Source organism: Poecilia formosa, unplaced genomic scaffold, assembly GCF_000485575.1.
Source record: "Poecilia formosa unplaced genomic scaffold, Poecilia_formosa-5.1.2 Scaffold450, whole genome shotgun sequence".
In the NCBI taxonomy this organism is placed as follows: Eukaryota; Metazoa; Chordata; class Actinopteri; order Cyprinodontiformes; family Poeciliidae; genus Poecilia; species Poecilia formosa.
Window position 1 is genome coordinate 304,100 of NW_006800389.1, and position 17,350 is coordinate 321,449.

The following is a 17,350-nucleotide window of genomic DNA, read 5'->3' on the forward strand; positions in this document are numbered from 1 at the left end:
TAAGAATAATCGATAGATTACTCGATTACTAAAATATTCGTTTACAACAGCCCTACAACAGATTACATCACTAAATCTTTTTAGTTTGTTTATTAAACATAGAAGCTCAACTTAATAAATGAAGACCTGATGCAGGCTAAATTAAACCGAGTTATTTCCATTTGCCTTTCAAATGAGTCATCAGCAATAAACGGAAAATTCAAAGCTGCAACTCAGCTGTAGCAGCTAAAAGCTCAGAGTTTTCTGAGTTTAGGTGGTATAAACTGGATGTAATCTGTTTTTTTAAACTAAGCAGTGGTAGATCTGATTAGTGTGGAGCTCACCAGGATTTTTTCAGCGTTGAGCGAGAAAACCGACTCGCACGGCGGGTTGCTTCCCTCCACGCAGTCGGGGTCCTCAAACTGTAGAACTGAAGACTCTGCAGAGACAAATGTTCAATTAGACAATACACACTGAATGTTCAAGGTGGAAGTGAATTAAAAATAGTACTGCTTCAAATACCAACTATTTTAGTAATCAATTAATTGATTATACTGACGATTAATCAATTAATCTGAACAGCCACTAATATCAAAAACAATACAGAGAAATTAGGGCTGCAACTACCGATTATTTTAGTAATTGATTAATCAATTATTCTGACAATTAACCTCTTTTACTTAATTTCTTTTGCAATAGAAAAGACACAAATATATAAATAATTTAATTCCTTTTTTAAATAAGAAAAATATTTGACTGTATAAAATCTAGAGCAATACTTTATAACACCTCTTTAATAAATTTGAACCAGGTGAAGCTAAAACTGGGTCACTTGATGACTTTTGGCTAAAGCATATTTACAGTTAACAGTGTTTTTATCTTGAAAGCAAAATGTTTAATTTTTTTTGTACAATTTTGGCTTAATTACTGCTCTGAATATGTTGGGGTTTTTTTACCAAATGGACTTTTTTGAGTCTGTACGTTCCAGTTGACGACTATTTCAACAATCGATTAATCATGACTACTCCGATTAATCGTTTTATCCCTAAAATAAAGGATTACAAAACAACGAGGCATGTGTGGATAAGAATGCAGAGTTTTTATTTAAATAACGTTGAATCTGCTGGGAGCTTTTAAATCCGCCATTATCGGTTTCCTTTACCCATTTAATCCTGTCCAGGCTTGCAGGAGGGCAGCTGCCATGAGATAGACAGGATGCACCTAAAGGTCATGCAAATACACTCATCTAAAAACAGGAGCAAAGTGACCTATCCAGGTTTCTGGCCTGTAGGAGAAAACCACGCACAGCCAGGAAGGGTATGCAAATTCTGCATGGAAAACTGGGATTTGTAAGATAATGGTGACCGCATAACTACTGAATGCAACAGGAGTATAAAGATAACATAAACTAAAAATCTCTGTTATATACAACAGAGAAACTAAAAGAAAAAGCTCTATTTTAAGTTTAAAACTGCAATTTGAATGAAGGAAAAAATACATCTAAATCTATTTGAATAAACTGAGTTTACACAATTGAGCTTCTAAAAATAAAATCTGCAAAGCTGGAAGAGACGCATCCCTAAACATTTACAGAAGATGCTGTAAAGACATTTCTGCAAACTATTAAATCAAGGGTTTAAAGTCAAATATGCAACCTGTGTTTTCATATTTTCATTTGCTATAACTTCACACTTAACTATTCTACTAAAACTGTATTCTATAGTGCAATTATGTGGTTAAATGTAAAGATTTGTCTTTAATAATCTCTTACAAAGGCTTTATTTGGTTATATTTGAATTTATGTCAGTTTCTGATGTAGTTCCTGGTGCGTTTAGATTTGTAGGAAATCTCTACTTAATGAATTACCAAGAACAAAATGTCCTTAAAGCTGAATCTTTGTGAAACAGCAAACCTAAATGCTGCAATTACTAGCAAAACGCCCCAGAAGACGAAGATTGTCATTTTCTTTTTTTAAATTATGCAATTAAGAAATATGATTATTGTGCTGAATTAATCAAATGTGATACAAGAAGTAAACTACTCTTTATTCTACATGTATAAACTCCCTGGCCTCATTAACACCGACCTGTTATCCAGCCAGAGGTGACTTTCGTCAGCGTCTCTGAGCTGTCACTGTTTGTTGTTATTAGCCTATTAGCTGCTAAGCTAACCGGGTGACAGTTGGACCAAGCAGGACGTGGCAAACTGTAGAGAGGCAGCGATAGAGAGGCGGCTTACCGCAGTCCGCAGCGTAGTCCTCCCACTCGGACAGCGAACTGCATCCCTGTTTGTGGAGCTCGTTGTTGAACAGCGTGAGAGTGGAGAAGAACTCCGTGGAGATTATCCCACCGCACAGGTAGAGCAGCGACAGCGCTACCACAGCAACAGCCCGGCTGGCAGGGGCCATGTTCGGCTACATGAGTGACGGAAGCTGCTGCAAGTCAGAACTAGAGAGCCGCAATCTGAGAGCTCATCGAAACTACAACGTCCGAGCCGCTCTACTGCACGTCAAACCGGCTTTTCCGGCATGACGTCGAAAATGAGCGCTTCCTGTGAACACTTTCAAAATAAAACTGATGTTTGATCTTTCTATTAAATAGTATTTATTATTATTATTTTGCATTTCCTCTACCTAGGTTTCTAGGCAGAATAAATAATAATTAATACCATTACTGGTAATTGTTAATTATTAATAATAACTAATAATAATAACTAATAATAATATGAGGCGACTATATCGGAACATCTAATATAGTAGAAAATTGCACAGTGGTACAAAATAATTTTTACTTTCTTCTTTTCAAAATTCTGACTCTAATCTCAGAAATTAAACTCATCCCCAGTTTTCTGACATTTATTTTTCATATCAGAAATATGATATCTAAATTATGGTTTTTTTTTTCAGAATTATGATTTTAATCAAACTTTAATCTTAATTTTTTTTTTACTTTAACACCAACATAAATCTGATTTTTTAAGAAGAATTTTTTATTTCCTTTGACAGACTTTAATATGAGAATTCTGTACCAGCAATGTAATCTTTATCAATCTTTATTGAGTAAAGCAGACACCATTTCTTTGAGGCATCTTCTGTGTCTGGTGATCTTCATTCACAGTTTTAATAGGCTGCTGGGTGATTATGTGAAAGCTCCTTGCAAATAAACCATCAACATGCCCATCTGTGGTCTGCCTGTGTATCAAATTACATTTTAACTGAGCGACGCTTCAAGTATACGGTTTCGAATTTGGTGCTTTTATTTTGAAGTCAAATGTGTACCGTTCCGTTTCTCTTCCGGTTACATTATTTTGAACTCTAGTTTTCTCTTCCTAGTTGTGGACAAATGTAAGAATGGGGAAAGAAGCATTTTACAGATGTGTTGAGTGCAACGAAAAGGCAGCGGAGCTTCACCGGGATTACAGCAACGGGATTCTGAAGATAACAATATGCGTGCGTTTATTTTTATTATTGTTTTTCTTTATTTTATTTTAGCTGTCAGATGGAAGATTTCTGTGTGAGATCAACATAGCAGTAGCCTCAATAATGTAAAACACGTCAACTTACTGCTTTCCAAAACTATATTAACGTCGGTAAATAGAAAGTTAATGATCCAAATAAATAGTCCTGACTGTTTATAACATGCCATAAAGAAAAACTAAGTCGTCTTTAATCGTCTGCTGTTGTTGCTCTGTTTTTCTTTCCTTCAGGAGTCCTGTCAGAAGCCAGTGGATAAATATATTGAATATGATCCAGTTATTATCTTCATTGATGCTATTTTGTGCAAAGCACAAGCTTTCAGACACATTTTATTCAACACGAGCTTAAATGTAAGTAATATTAGTTGTCAACATTTTGTAACTGGACATTTGTATCACTGCATTGTAAACATATTCAAAGGTTTTTACTTTTTGCTACAGGTGTAACATTTATTGTATTTGACTGGGATTTTAAGTGTTAGAAAATACTATAAGTAGTTAATTATTGCAAAGTGGAAGGAAAATTGTTAATTGTTCTTACAATTTATTTACTTTTGCAAAATGTGACTTGCATTTGTGTTCAGCCACACTGAGTTAGCTGCAAATAAAGCAGTGCTTCCATTAAATAAGAAATAAAATTAAAATCACACACAAGCTTGTTCATGAGAAAAGTCAAAACAAAAACAAACCACCATCCTCCGATCACTTCTTGTTGTCTTCTTCGGCGTTTTCGCCAGTAGTAACATTCAGGTATTACTCACGTGACTAATAGCTGCGGGGATCGATTAATGAGTTCGATTTGGCTGAAAAACCACCTCATCCTAGCACAAAACTTTTTTTTTATTTAAAGTTTATTCGGAATTTGTGCTATTTTATGATTAATTGAAACACAGCTAGTGATACTTGTTAGCCTTTTTCTTGTGAACTCGGAGTAGAAATGTCTTTTCTCTCCTTTTCTACCCATTGCTTCCCACTCGGCTGTTCCGCAGATCCACTGGAAGTTGTGTGTTTTCTGCCTGCTGTGTGAAGCGTACCTCCGGTGGTCCGCGCTCCACGGCTCCGAGCAGAGCAGCGACCCGGCTGACATCATCCGTTACACCAAGGAATGGGAGTTTTACGGCAAGTTTGGATTAGCTGCCCTGGGTGAGATGGTTATACATATGAGGATTTTTGTTTGTTGCTCAAAATATTCAATAAATACAGATGTTAATGTGTCGATGGTAACCTTCAGTAGCTGCTTTATCGCAATTTTCCATTAAATTTAAGAAATGAAATTTATCTTTGTAACTTCAATTAATGGTTAATCATGCACATTTTTAACTTCCCAACGTGTTCCTCCTGTTCCTGGATCCGGTGCATTTTGCAGAGCTGGCGGCGTTCTGCAGCGGCGTGCTGTCGTTCCTCTGGCTGTGGGAGTCCCGTCTGCAGGGACGGAGCGGGGAGCTCGACCTGCTGCTCAGGGCGCTGCTGCTGTCCTGCTACGGGAAAGTCCTCCTCATCCCGACCGTCATCTGGGAGCACGACTACTCCCCGCTCTGCCTGGGCCTCATCAAGCTGTTTGTGCTCACCTCCAACTCACAGGCCATCAGAGGTGAGAAGTGGCGATCGATTAATGAGTTAATCTAAAGTTAACTGAGCTCATCGATCGACTAACAGTTTATTTATTATTCTTAAAAACCTGAGTTTTCTCCTCTGCTTTGCTTGTATTGCCTTTTTGTTTATATTAGGAATGCAATTTATCAATTATTTAGTTATCTAAAGTTGATTGATCTTGTCTATCGACTAACTATCATAAGCGGCCATTTTCTTAAAAATCTGGGTTTTCTCTTGTAGTCCACCATCTTTTCATAACACAAAGGGCTACATACATTTTTCAAAAACTGCAGGTCTGGTGACTTTTTGGTTAAAATTCGCTTGTTTTTCATTCAGTGGGTAGAAAATGCAGACGTTTTACTCAAGTAAGAGTAGAAATACTTCATAATAAAATTACTCTAGTAAAAGTAAAAATATAACAGTAAAAATACTCCTTAAAGTAATTATTTTCAAAAAGGCTTCTCAAGTAAATGTAATTAAGTAACTAGTTACTACCCAACTCTGATTAGAACTAATTTTAATCTAATAAACCATTAGGTGACAATTAATCATAAGTCAATTAATTGATTGGATCCCTAGTGAGAAATACTGTCATTTTCATTTTCTGCAGTAATTCCCTTCTTCTTTTGTTTGTTTTTTCTGACGCTGTTGTTCCCAGTGGTCCTGAACTGCAGCAGGCGTCTGTCCCTGGTGGCTGTTTGCTTCGGCCTGCTGTCAGAAACTCTCACCACTCAGACCTGCAGGAAACTCCAGTGGAGCATCCAGGACATGTGGACATCTTAATTATTGTCTTTACCATCTTCAGATTGGAATATCTGTTAACTCAGAGATGGATTACCCGCTTTATAAAACTACTGTTTTCTCTTTTCGGGGTAAATTATTTGTTTGTATAATAGTGTTTCATCTTGCTTCATTTTTTTTTTGTAACTTTGTAAATTTATCAAAATAAAGCTAATCTGAATCTATTGATACCAAATTGATGACCATGAGGTCGGGTTAGATTTGTAAAATGTTCTCTACACTGCAAAAGCAAAAAAATCTTACCAAGTATTTTTACAGTGCAAATATCTTGGTACACTGGAAAGGAAACTAAACTAACTTACAAATAACTTCTCAGTAAGTTATAGAAGTTTTTTAACTCAGTAATTTCTTAATGTTGAAGAAAAAGTTGTAATTCCACTCGTCCCGTTACCTAGCAACGCCACCCAAGCCCGTCACCTAGCAACCGAGTTCTAGTTCCACCAGCAGATTATTTCACTTAGGAAAAATGTCTTGTTATAAATGAAATAATCTGCTAGTGGAACTTGTACTTTTTTGCCAATATTAAGAAATGATTGAAGAAATGAAGCTCCTATATCTTGCTGAAAAGTAAATTTTAATAATAAAAATAACTTTTATAAACTTTACATTGCATATGGTTATATTTGGAGATATTCAACTACAATTACAATTGGATGTATATATGTGTAAATATACAGTTACGATTGGAGATATAAAGGGCTTCATAAATAAAATGGATTATTATTTGTATAGCATAAACTATATTCTATTCTATTCAAGTTAGTTTTGTCTCATTTCAAGTGTATTAAAATATTTTCTCTAGAAACTAAACCAAAATTGCTTGGTAAGATTTTGTGTTTTTGCAGTGTAGGCTTTGTGCTTTCTTTTAACAGTCCAGAACATTAGTTATTTATTAATTTAAAAAAAAAAGCTTATTAAGGGATGTTTTTTTTAAGGTGAACAACAAGCCAAGACTCTTCAGAACGATTTTGGTGATTTTTTTTTGTAAGTAAAAACACACAGCCATCTTGTTTTCCAGGTTACTGTTTAACTCGCTCCAGTTCCTGAGCCACTCTCCAGGAATGACGTTAACAAACCCCGAGGTTGTAATTTCACTAGTCTGTCTGAACTGGAGTCATGCAGCTCTCTGCACATTCTTTTGGATTAGTGGTGAGATGCCTGCCTGTCTGACTCACGTAATGCGTGTAAACACCTAGACTGCAGGTTTAATCACAGAGTTCATCACCAGCTGCTGCTGCTTCGAGGTCTTGTTGAAAGTTTTTCTTTGTATTTCATGCTGACTGTTTAGGGCGTACCCCGCATCACGCTGCAGACATGTTGGCGTATTCCTACGCCAACATGTCAACACCAGATGCCTCATCATTCCAAAGCTATGCTACATGCGTAGCATTCCTTCTGTCATTAGCCTTGTTTACTGGTGTTATTACGGCAAGCAACAGAAAACCTGGATTTTGAAATGCAAAGTGATATTTAAATAATTTAACTATTTGAAAGTAACATCAACTGATAAGCACTAAATTTACAGTAAACAAGTTAAAAAATTTTATATCTTATATTTTCCCAACAGCAGGAAGGACTTAGCCTGTTTACCGACTATAAAAACAGTAGAGATTGTTTTTCATGTGTAGTATCATTTAGTTTGTAAAATTAAGTGTTATTTTATTGTTTACACCAGTTGGTGCTTTTGAGGAGCCCTAAATATCTGCTTCATTCTCATCACTTGGACCGAATCTGTTAGCAACACTGTAAGGATAAACGGCATGTTGAACTGCTTGATGGATGAGTTCATCCACATTGCAGGATTTATTTTTTCTAGAAAGTTAAAAAAAATGGATGTCAGAAAAAAATTTAACAATTTTTTGAAACTCAAGAAATTTTCATATTTTTTATAGAAAAAAGTTTTTTCTAGCCAATTTTTGACTTTTCAAACTCTGAAATTTCCTTATTTTTTACAAAATTTTGGAGATTTAATCTAAACTAAATTTCACAGTTTTTTCTAGCAACATTTCAACTTTTCATACTCAGAAATATTCAAGTTCTTTCTAGAAAATTTGTGAAATTAATTTCAAACTTTGCGAGTTTTTTCTAGCAAATTTGACTTTTCAAACAAATTTCTGAGTTTTTTCTAGAAAATTTCTGAAATCACAAATTTTCAGATTTTTTTAATCAAATTTTTCACTTTCGACACTCAGAAATTTAAAAGATTTTTTGGGGGAAATGTCCTCCTTATTTTCCCTCTAAAATGCTCCTGTCGTATAAAGCAGCACCAGCAGCTAACTCACTGCAAATTTGATGTTCCAGTGTGTATTCAGAAGGAAAAGAAGCTTTCTGCCCATCCAAGCAGCTCTGATTTGTTAATCCACTGGAGAGAGTGAGGAGCACCTTCGATTTACTCTCTCACTCAAGATTATGGTAATCTGCTGTAATCTCCTAGCAGACGGTCAAACAGACTGCAGATAGAGAGACCATTGCTTCCAAATAAATGCATGCAAAGGACTGCTTTTATTTTTTAGAACTGAAATGAGTCCTGCATGACCCAGTTATTCATTACTTCAGAGGATTTAAGCAGCATGAAAATGTAAACAGTTTTTTCCTGTGAGCCTCCCCGCAGCAGAAGCTGCTGCATCAAAGCCTCCTGCTGCATTAATGATCAATTGCACTGAAAATGCATGAGCACACTGGCTTCTCCAGACCAAAATGCAGATTGGAGCATTTACATGCAAGTCAGATGCATCGGAGAAGTGGAGCAGCAGCAGAGCAGAAAGAGAAGCTGCAGCTTTACTGAGCCTGGTTGACGTTTTGGGAAGAAAAAGGTCGCAAGTTCAGTAAACCTTACGAGTAAAAACCTGATACTAAGTGAATCCATGTCTGTGTTATTAAATGTGATCTGTTGTGCTTCCTTGAACAGGTTAGGATCGGTCTATGAATATTCTTTGCTCAAAATAATTCTAAGACAAGAAGTTTTCATGTAAAAATGGCTACAAATGAAGATTCATTCAACTTTGAAAAGCAGAATTGGAGCCTCCTGCACAACCAGCAAGAACGCAGTAAACAAGTGGTGTCTATAAGTGGACAACAGAATAATCTTTTCCAGCAGCCGTTGTACAGCGCATACAGCGGTAAAGCTAGCTGACTAAACGTGCTGAGGCTCTTGCTAGGTGACGGACGGAACTCTGCAGTGGTTGCTAGGTAACGGTGCAACGCCTGTGGAATGTGGCTTATTAATCAAGAGGTTTCCGAAACTGATCATTTTCTATAGAACTAAATTGGGGCCATAAAGTTTGTTCAAAAGAAGAAAAACAAAACGTTTGAAACTGAAAAAAAAAATAAATAAAAATTTACTTTTCAGTTACAGATTTTTTTTCAGTTTCAAAGTAATTTTTCTGTTTAAAACTTTTTTTTATTTTCTTTTGATAAAACTTTATGGCCCCAATTTAGCTTCATAATTTTCCTTACGCCAAAAAACATTGACTTATTGCAAAAAAAATAAAAAACAGGTTGGTGTTTTTTTTGTTGTTTTTTTTAAGAGCTTGATTTGTTTTTAGAAGCAGTAAAAAGTCAGTATAAAAACATTCAACATTTTGCATTAATTCTTTAAAACCAGCAATAATGAATAAATACCAACAGGTTTTTACGTAATTTGCTGCGAGATGGGTTTGCATCTCCCAGTAATATTTATTGTTTAGAGAGGTTATAGAAGCTTGATGTTGGAGGGTTTTTTTTATTATTCATGACACAACGACCCAAATGCTGATTCTTGGCATCCTCTGATTCCATTTTTAATCCCTCTAAATGTCTTCTGGTCCCAAACTACTCGGCTTGGGTTTATCCTGGGTTTTTTACCAGAACCAAACACAATTTACTGTGTATTAAGAAAAAATGTATATTGCCACCCCACCAAACTAGAAGCCCTGGGCTACTGCCACTGTGAGCCTTTTTTTTAGTCTGGCCCAGTAGAAACCATCACATCAGACCTGAAAACCATGGAATGACTTTATTAAATATATGAGTACAGTAAGTATAACTGATACAACAGTCCAAGTAACAGTCCTGTGGTACAGAACCAGAGGAATAAACAGAACCTTCACATTTCCAGTTTGCACCATTGATTTATCTCAACAGATTTAAGCTAACAGTAGCCCAGCAGTGTCCAAAGTGTGGCCCGGGGGCCAATTATGGCCCTTAAGATAATTTTAACCACAAGTCAAGAGTGGTAAAAAGATAAAAAAATTTCCAATGAAATAGAAAACACTTATTGACCTCAAAACTGTGGAAATTGAAAATTTTTGTTTTAATAATGCAACAATCTAAAGCCCTTTTTGTGTTTTGGATCTTTATCGATATACAGATTTAATAAAAATTTAGTTTATTGTTGAATAAAAACAACAAAATCCAAATGAACTAATTTCATATTTTTAATTTAATGAATTTTGTAGTTTAAATTTACCAGGGAAGACATTTGGACATTTAGAAAACATTTAACATGTTTTTCTGATTTTTGTTGCATGAAAACAGATTTCTCAGATGTAACGACTCAAATTCCTCCCTGAAGGCGATGTTTGAAAAAGTACCTTTCACTTAAGTTTCTACACGTCAGCGGCCGCATTGCATTCTGGTCAACGGAGTCCACTTTGGTCCAAATTATCAAGTGAAGAATAATAAGGCTTTTGCTTCTTTATTGTGACGCTTGTAACATTCAAAAACAAATCCATTCTGTGTGGGTGTTGGTACATTTTTACCCAGGCATCTGAAAACCCTGAGAAAACATTTCCAATATCAACATCCATTAATTATTTTAAAAAAAGGGGAATATTTTGGCTGTTAGAGGAGTAAGCTGGCATTCGGTTTGTGATTTATTTGTACAAAGAGCGCAGTGTTAGCACGCAATAAATACCCTCAAATGACCCGAAGGGAGACGTGAACAGCTCAGCTTCCTGCCTGCGACACGTTAAAGCTGCCACATGTAGAGGATTAAAATCTGTTTTAAACGTCTCAGTTTAGGCTTTATATGTTCAGAAAACTTATATTATGCACAAATTTGAATCTATTTATTCTGTTATAGTTAAGCCACAGTCTGTCTTTTTTGCAGTAGGATCATCTCAAATAGAAAAACTTAGAAAAATATCAATTTTAATTTGATTAGTTGGACTTTTTCTTAATTCTACATGGAGCAGCTTTAAAACCCAAAATACAGACCAAACAATCACTGTGATGGAGTATTATGGTCACATTTCTCTGTTGATAGAGTAAAAAAAGATGAGAAAAGAGTTTATAGAAATGTCAAAATGTAAAGGAAAAGTATTCAGAATGTGGAGAAAAACAGAAAAAATGTTTAAAAGAGGGGAAAAAATAAATGTCGAGTGACTTCTGGCAGAAAAAAATATTTAAAAAGTGTAAAAAAAAACTGTAGAGATAAAAAAATATCAATACACTGAGAAAACAAAAATATTGTCTGACCATGAAAAATAAAATAAACTTCAAGAAAACAGGACAAAATGTCAAGAGAAAAAATGTTGACAAAAAAGTTTAAATGCAAAAGAAAAAAAAAACAATGTCAGGAGAAAAATTCAAATGTAAAGGATAGGTTGAAAAATATAAAGAAAAACAATCAAAATCTTAAAAATAAAGATAAAAACCAAGAAAATCTTTTAAAAATACATTTTCACAAATAAAGTAAAGCAGCTGCTCAGAGAGAATTATGGTGTCAATTATGAAACATTGTTGCCAATTTTCTCAAAACTTACATTTTGACTTTATTTTCTAAATTTATCGTAAACTTCTTTGAAACTGGAAATCAAAACAATACAAGTCATGGTGGTACTCCATCATACAATCCAAATAATCAACGGTCAGCGGTTCACTTTCCGTTCGTCCAGCAGGAAGCTGCAGTTTTACAAAGGCACCAACTGTGATGACATCCAACAGAAAAAACATCTGATGGGGTAAATCTAAAGAAAATCCAGATTGTTGGTACAAAAACAATCAAATAAACAAACCAAACATTCAGTTTATTACATGATAAAGATTGAAAACATCTAGATTCTTGCAAAAGCTCGAGAAAAATTAGATTTTAACAAGTGGCAGCCATTTTGAAGTTTGTTTTCCAACATGATGATAAGGAAGACTGAGATTTAAAATGCTAAAATGTTTTTAAATTGTTGATTGGAGTCGATAAAACTCATTTCTTTGCAGGTAAGTAAATGAAAAATGACTTGATATGAAATGACCTACGGCCATTTTCCGGTATGAAATGACCAAAACTGACAGAAAATGAAACGGCTTTGAGGTGAAATGACCAGCAGCCATAAAAAAAACAAGCAAATACGAAGATTTAATAAATCTTATTTTCATAAATTTAGTGTTTGTGAAGAGAAAACTGCTTGTTTGACTGAAGAGTAACTTTAAAAACATTCTTTAGATGAGATAATTCATTCAGCACCTTTAACTAAATACAATGCAGAGAGCAGGACCGCCATTGGTCTGTGACCGACAGGTAAAAAACCAAAATGGCCGCCTGACCTGGAAGAACTGCGACTTTACGCGCTACAGAAGAAGGAAGACCGAGCAAATCAATCCAGAATGTGTTCGTCGACAAACATTTACGTCTGAAATAAGGCAGATTTACAGAAATTCCCCATAAATTAAACTTTTTTTAATATAAAGTCCCTCCGTCTTAGAGCTGGGCGATATGGCTTAAAGATCAAATCTGACTTTTTTCATCCCAGATCTGATTTTCATCAATTTTGTTGTTTTGCTCACTTACAGAAATTTTCAGTTTCCCGGTTTCTGAGTTGTACGACGGCGTATTTGGAAATTTTTTATTTATCAGAATGTAATCAGAAGAAAAAAAGACAATATTTTATCAGAAAAAACAACTTAAAATTGTGAGGAAAAGAGTTGCTTTAATGAGGGAAAAGCTTCAGAGCAACCAGGATTTGATTGTTTCAAAATCCTGGTGCTGTTAATTTATAAGTTCACAAAATGCTCATCTTTATTTCAAATTTCTCACAAAATTACGACTTTATTTTTGTATTATTTCCAAATCTACTGTAATACGACTCTGTTAATTAAAAACAAATAAACTGAAGCTTGGTCCTAATATTTAATCATGCAGTTGAATAATCTGTAAACAAGCTTGTCAAACAAAGATGGCCGCCCTGATATCACTCAGAATTACGGAAACCTGATGAGTGAATTAGTGGCAAAAATCCAGAATTTTCCAAGAATTAAATCCTCAAAAATGATCAAATCGATTTATCGCCCAGCCCTAAACCTTTCACTACAGTTCCAGAAGGAAAAAGAGGTTTAGCTGGATGTAGACAGTGAAATACGATGTTCAAATAGCAAGGCCACAAAGAAAGGTTGATTTCTGCTAATTCTGCTCCGATTTCCCACCAAACATCACATTTCAGGAATATGCCAACATTGCAGCTTGAACGTGCAAAACAGAAACATGATTACAGGTTTTACTTCAAAGTTTTGAGTGAAGTTCTGCTCAGTAAACGCTGGTTGTAACCGCAGAGAACGGACGCTACACTGACCATAAAATGTTGCACGAATCCTCCCTGCACAGGAAACCAGCTCTGCTCCGTTTACTGGAAGGAGGATCTCACCTGAAAAACATTTTACCGATGTAAAGTTCCTCTTCCTGTTACTGAAGAGTCGGAAATGCCTTTAAAAATAAAAAAATCCCACCCTTCAGGTTTGAAGTCCAACTTTTCTGCCTGTACCTTTTGTACAAAACTTCCAAAGAGAGCAAAAAGAATAATAAAAAAAAAGAATACTTTGTTATTTATATTATGTAATAAATAATAAAACTTTGTTCATATATTTTGATTATGTAAAACAGAAAAAGAAAGTGAGTGACTGGCAGCAGAGTAAAGGAGTCCAGGTGATCTCAGCTCTGCAGACGGACAGGATTCCTCTTTGGCAGTCCGTTGCCGTCGGCAACCAGCCACACTCTTCTCACAGCTTAGCTCCGCCCCCTAAAAAACATGGATCCGTCTGCAGAAAAAACCCGCGCAGATCGAAGCCTCAGATGGCGACGTTGAAGGACTCCCAGCTGTCCTCCTTGCCGTTTTTGGCCGCCGATGAGGAGGCGTTGCCGTCGGCGACGTCCCCGGCGCCCGGGTGGTCGCCGGTGGGCGTGGCGCCGGGCTCCGCGTAGAACTCGTCGTCCTCGTCGAAGTAGCCGTTCTCCATCATGCTGAGGCTGGAGGCGGCGCTCAGGTCGTGGCAGCTGCCCTTGTACTCCTGGATGGACTCGTGCAGGGACCAGAGCTGGCACAGCAGCGACATGTCCTGCTGACGCAGACCCACCTGCAGGGGGCGCAGTGCACAGGCGGCCATTAACAACGGCTCGGGAAAAGGAAGCTTCAGGATGCATGAAGGGAATACGACGACACTGAAGATGAAATCTGAGCTGCTTCTGGTGAAATGTTGATAAAAACTAAAAACATGCAACAGGTTCTGCTGTCTGGGTTCACAGTTTTAAACAACCAGACCAGATTAAACAACAGGAAGTTCATCATTAATGAACAGGAAGTAGAAATGGCAAAGTCAGGATTTAAATAGGAAACTAGACAGATTATGGATGGATGTATGTATGTATGGATGGATGGATGGATGGATGGATGGATGGATGGATGGAGACAGAAATGAGCAGAACGAATGGATGCATAGAAACATCCAAACCTGGAAAATCCTTCATATCCAACATTTCTCCTCACTGCATAATAACTTTAAATAAAGCTCTAACATTACCACATTTATGTTTTTCACAAAAACAGTTTTAAAAACTAAAATCTGCAGAAACCTTCTGTAAAACCACAGAAAACCATCTAATGCTGTGATTTCAAGACGTTTTCAACATCAGTATTCATTATTTTAATTTACCAAAGCATCTAACTAGGGTTATAATTCATTTACAGTAATTTGAAATATTTTCTGAAATGTCTTCATTTGCACAGTGGTTCTTATGGTTGTGCAAATGGACAACATGGAGCTGAAAATCAGATTATCCGTGGAGGAAATGATGATTCAGACATCTGACCTCCATATTGTTTTTCTGAAAAAGGCATTTCACTGCGGAGCCGCGGTAACTCTGCATTGTTTTCACCGTCACAAACACACGTGGTTTTAAAATATAGAACTACTACCATGTCATTAAGCTCTGTGAACTCCAGACGTTTAGCAAAAGATGGGCAGCTGCAAAACAAATCAATTTAAGCAGAGAAATTTGTTGCTGCAACACAAAAAAATATGATTTCCAGCATTTCTTATCATGTTATTGTTACAGAAATGGGTCATTGTTGGAAGAGATGTTTGGCATAAATACCCCTGCCTCTGGGAAAGGAGTGGAAGAGTTTCTGTAAAAACCTGTCAGGTGTTTGTTTACTGGAAATTCACAACTCCATACCAGGGTTGTATTTGGATTTTTATTTATAGTTTAGTTTTAAGAGTGTGTTTGCTCTTCAACAAAAACACCCTTAAAACTTTTTTATAGATTGAAAAAGTAAAAAACTTTTTTAAGAGTGTTTTGTTAGCTATATATTAGTTTGTTCATACTTTGGTTAATTTTTAGGTAAAGAAAAGAAAAAGGTGAAAGTATTTAATGTTTTATGTACAGTAATTGGGTAATGAATAATAAACAGAAGATACTATTTTCAAAAGACGCTGAAAGGCAACTTATCCAACTTGTACGGATTAGGATAAGTGCCGTAATTTGCAGAAAACTGATGTGAACAGCCAAAACCCCGACTAATTTCAGTACATTTAGTTAGTTCTATAAATGCACAACATAGTTCCAGTTTCCCCATTAATTCCTGTTTTTATTTTATTTCAGTTAAATGTTTTCTCCGTTTCAGTTTTTGTCATTTCTAGTTAACTGTAATAACCTTGTTTCCTACTGAACTATACGCTCATTCTCAACCTCACATTTCTTTTAGTATCTTTTGAGAAAGTGGTCACAGCTCAGGTTTTAATGTAACATTTAATGATTCACTTTAACCTTTAACGTCATATGTTACTGGTAGTGTTTCCCCAAAGGTGTTGAAATGGTAGTGAAACGTGTATAAAATCAGCAAATACGGGTTGTCGGCCATAACGGCAATATTTAAATCGGATTAGCGTATCCCTAATTTTTTTAATCTATGAACAACTTTATTAGTTTGACTTCTTTTCCTCTTTTCATTAAAATTCGTTATATAAAAATTACGATAAAATTGCAGAGTGTTATAAATAAAATCTGATCTGTTTTTAGCAAAATTTAGTTTTTTTTAATAAGAAAACTTCTACTTAAAAAAATAAACACTACAGCTGGAAGACCTATTTATAAAAGGGTCATATTTAATTTATAATATATTCGAGCAGAATTATTAGGCGGATTGTTAGAAAAACGTGAAGCAACATAAAGCTTAACAACCGGAGTTTCCTTTCGGAGTTAATCTTGTTGAACAGGACTATTTCTCCGGGATTAAACGGCTTTCTCTGGGGTGAAAAAACAACAACACAGGCTCAGTGGAGATGAACACTCCCTGAAAACGTTACCATTTCTTTCCGCAGGAGAGCCAGGGCAGCGTCCAGGTTGGCCGGCTTGCTGGCCAGCAGGCTGTCGGCGTTATTCCTGCCTCGGCTCAGGTCGTCCTGGATCATGGTTTTCTTCACGTACATCCTCTCCATTTCTCTCCACGAGCCGCCGCTCGAGTTCAGCAGCCCGCTCAGGCTCTTCGGCAGCGGCGGCAGACCTTCGATACAGGCCATTCCCCCCGCCGTACCGTTCGCTGACTTGCCATTCATTTTTCCGGTGAGTTACTAAGTGAGTTCCGGCGGGTAATTAATAACTGAACGGTAAGTTGTTAAATCCGACAAACAGAGCGAGGGCGCAGCCGTCTCCAGAGCTGAACACACCGAGCAACAGTCGTGGCGTTCTCTGCCCGAGGCGGAGAGGGACGCTGCGTTAAGTTAACTGAACCAGTGACGTAACATTTCCTGTATGATGCTACAAAGTAAAAGCCCCAACTCCTTTCCCAATATTTAAAGGGATAGTACGGAGTTTTTGAAACTTATTAGTATTTTATTACGGAAGTACGACGGCGCAAGAGGGCCATATCAGATAGAGATAAAGGAGAACATTTCCGACAAAAAAAACTTACATTTTTTTAGATTGAGTTCAGAAAATTTCTAGGAAAATGAGAACATTTCTGAACTCCAAATGTTGAAAATTTGTGAGAAAAAAAACTCTGAGTTTGAGATTAATCTCATGAAAGTTTCTGAGCTTCAATAGTCAACATTTTGCAAGAAAAAACTGAGAAATTTTCTAGATTAATCTCAAAAGCATGCACATTTCTGAGTTTCAAAAGTCAAAAATATTTGACTACATAGATTTTTTCTTTTGGAATTGCATTTGTTTAGTTTCAAAAGATACACATTTTTACCTTTTGAAACAGAAATTGACAAAATATGTAAAATTGTATTTAAAAAAATAATTGCAGAAATTTTGTAG

The 17,350-nt window shown here is 36.1% G+C and overlaps 3 protein-coding genes across 5 annotated transcripts in view; 1 reads left to right on the forward strand and 2 right to left on the reverse strand.

The window, feature by feature from the left end:
• The window catches only part of ttc13 (tetratricopeptide repeat domain 13), a 19,412-nt gene extending 16,930 nt beyond the window's left edge, over positions 1-2,482 (reverse strand). The window contains exons 1-2 of one of the 3 annotated variants that reach the window (XM_016663855.1): positions 2,218-2,482; positions 324-421 (exon numbers count right to left, since the gene is read on the reverse strand). In XM_016663855.1, the coding sequence (XP_016519341.1) occupies positions 324-421; positions 2,218-2,386 (267 nt within the window). In that variant the 5' untranslated portion in view covers positions 2,387-2,482. The remainder of the gene's footprint in view (positions 1-323; positions 422-2,217) is intronic. The other 2 variants (XM_007577677.2, XM_016663854.1) reach the window with 2 other exon arrangements.
• Positions 2,483-3,263: 781 nt separating this feature from the next.
• Positions 3,264-6,026, forward strand: arv1 (ARV1 homolog, fatty acid homeostasis modulator). The gene is made up of 5 exons (XM_007577679.2): positions 3,264-3,427; positions 3,685-3,804; positions 4,443-4,596; positions 4,820-5,044; positions 5,705-6,026. Exons 1-5 carry the CDS (start codon positions 3,329-3,331, stop codon positions 5,827-5,829), a joined length of 723 nt encoding a protein of 240 aa, XP_007577741.1. The 5' UTR covers positions 3,264-3,328; the 3' UTR covers positions 5,830-6,026.
• Positions 6,027-11,580: 5,554 nt separating this feature from the next.
• fam89a (family with sequence similarity 89 member A) lies at positions 11,581-16,829 on the reverse strand. Its single transcript, XM_007577680.2, has 2 exons — positions 16,396-16,829; positions 11,581-14,166 (listed from the first exon to the last, which is right to left on the reverse strand). The coding sequence occupies exons 1-2, from the start codon at positions 16,642-16,644 to the stop codon at positions 13,882-13,884; spliced, it is 534 nt and encodes a 177-aa protein (XP_007577742.1). The 5' UTR covers positions 16,645-16,829; the 3' UTR covers positions 11,581-13,881.
• Between the last annotated feature and the right edge of the window lie 521 nt (positions 16,830-17,350).

Bases quoted from the DNA above. Each gene is read 5' to 3' on its own strand.
- fam89a (XM_007577680.2), bottom strand. From the start codon at position 16,644: ATGAATGGCAAGTCAGCGAACGGTACGGCGGGGGGAATGGCCTGTATC. The intron at 14,167-16,395 runs GTAACGTTTTCA...CGCCCCCTGCAG, and splicing joins CTCTCCTGCGGAAAGAAATG to GTGGGTCTGCGTCAGCAGGA.
- arv1 (XM_007577679.2), top strand. From the start codon at position 3,329: ATGGGGAAAGAAGCATTTTACAGATGTGTTGAGTGCAACGAAAAGGCA. The intron at 4,597-4,819 runs GTGAGATGGTTA...TGCATTTTGCAG, and splicing joins GTTTGGATTAGCTGCCCTGG to AGCTGGCGGCGTTCTGCAGC. The intron at 5,045-5,704 runs GTGAGAAGTGGC...TGTTGTTCCCAG, and splicing joins CAACTCACAGGCCATCAGAG to TGGTCCTGAACTGCAGCAGG.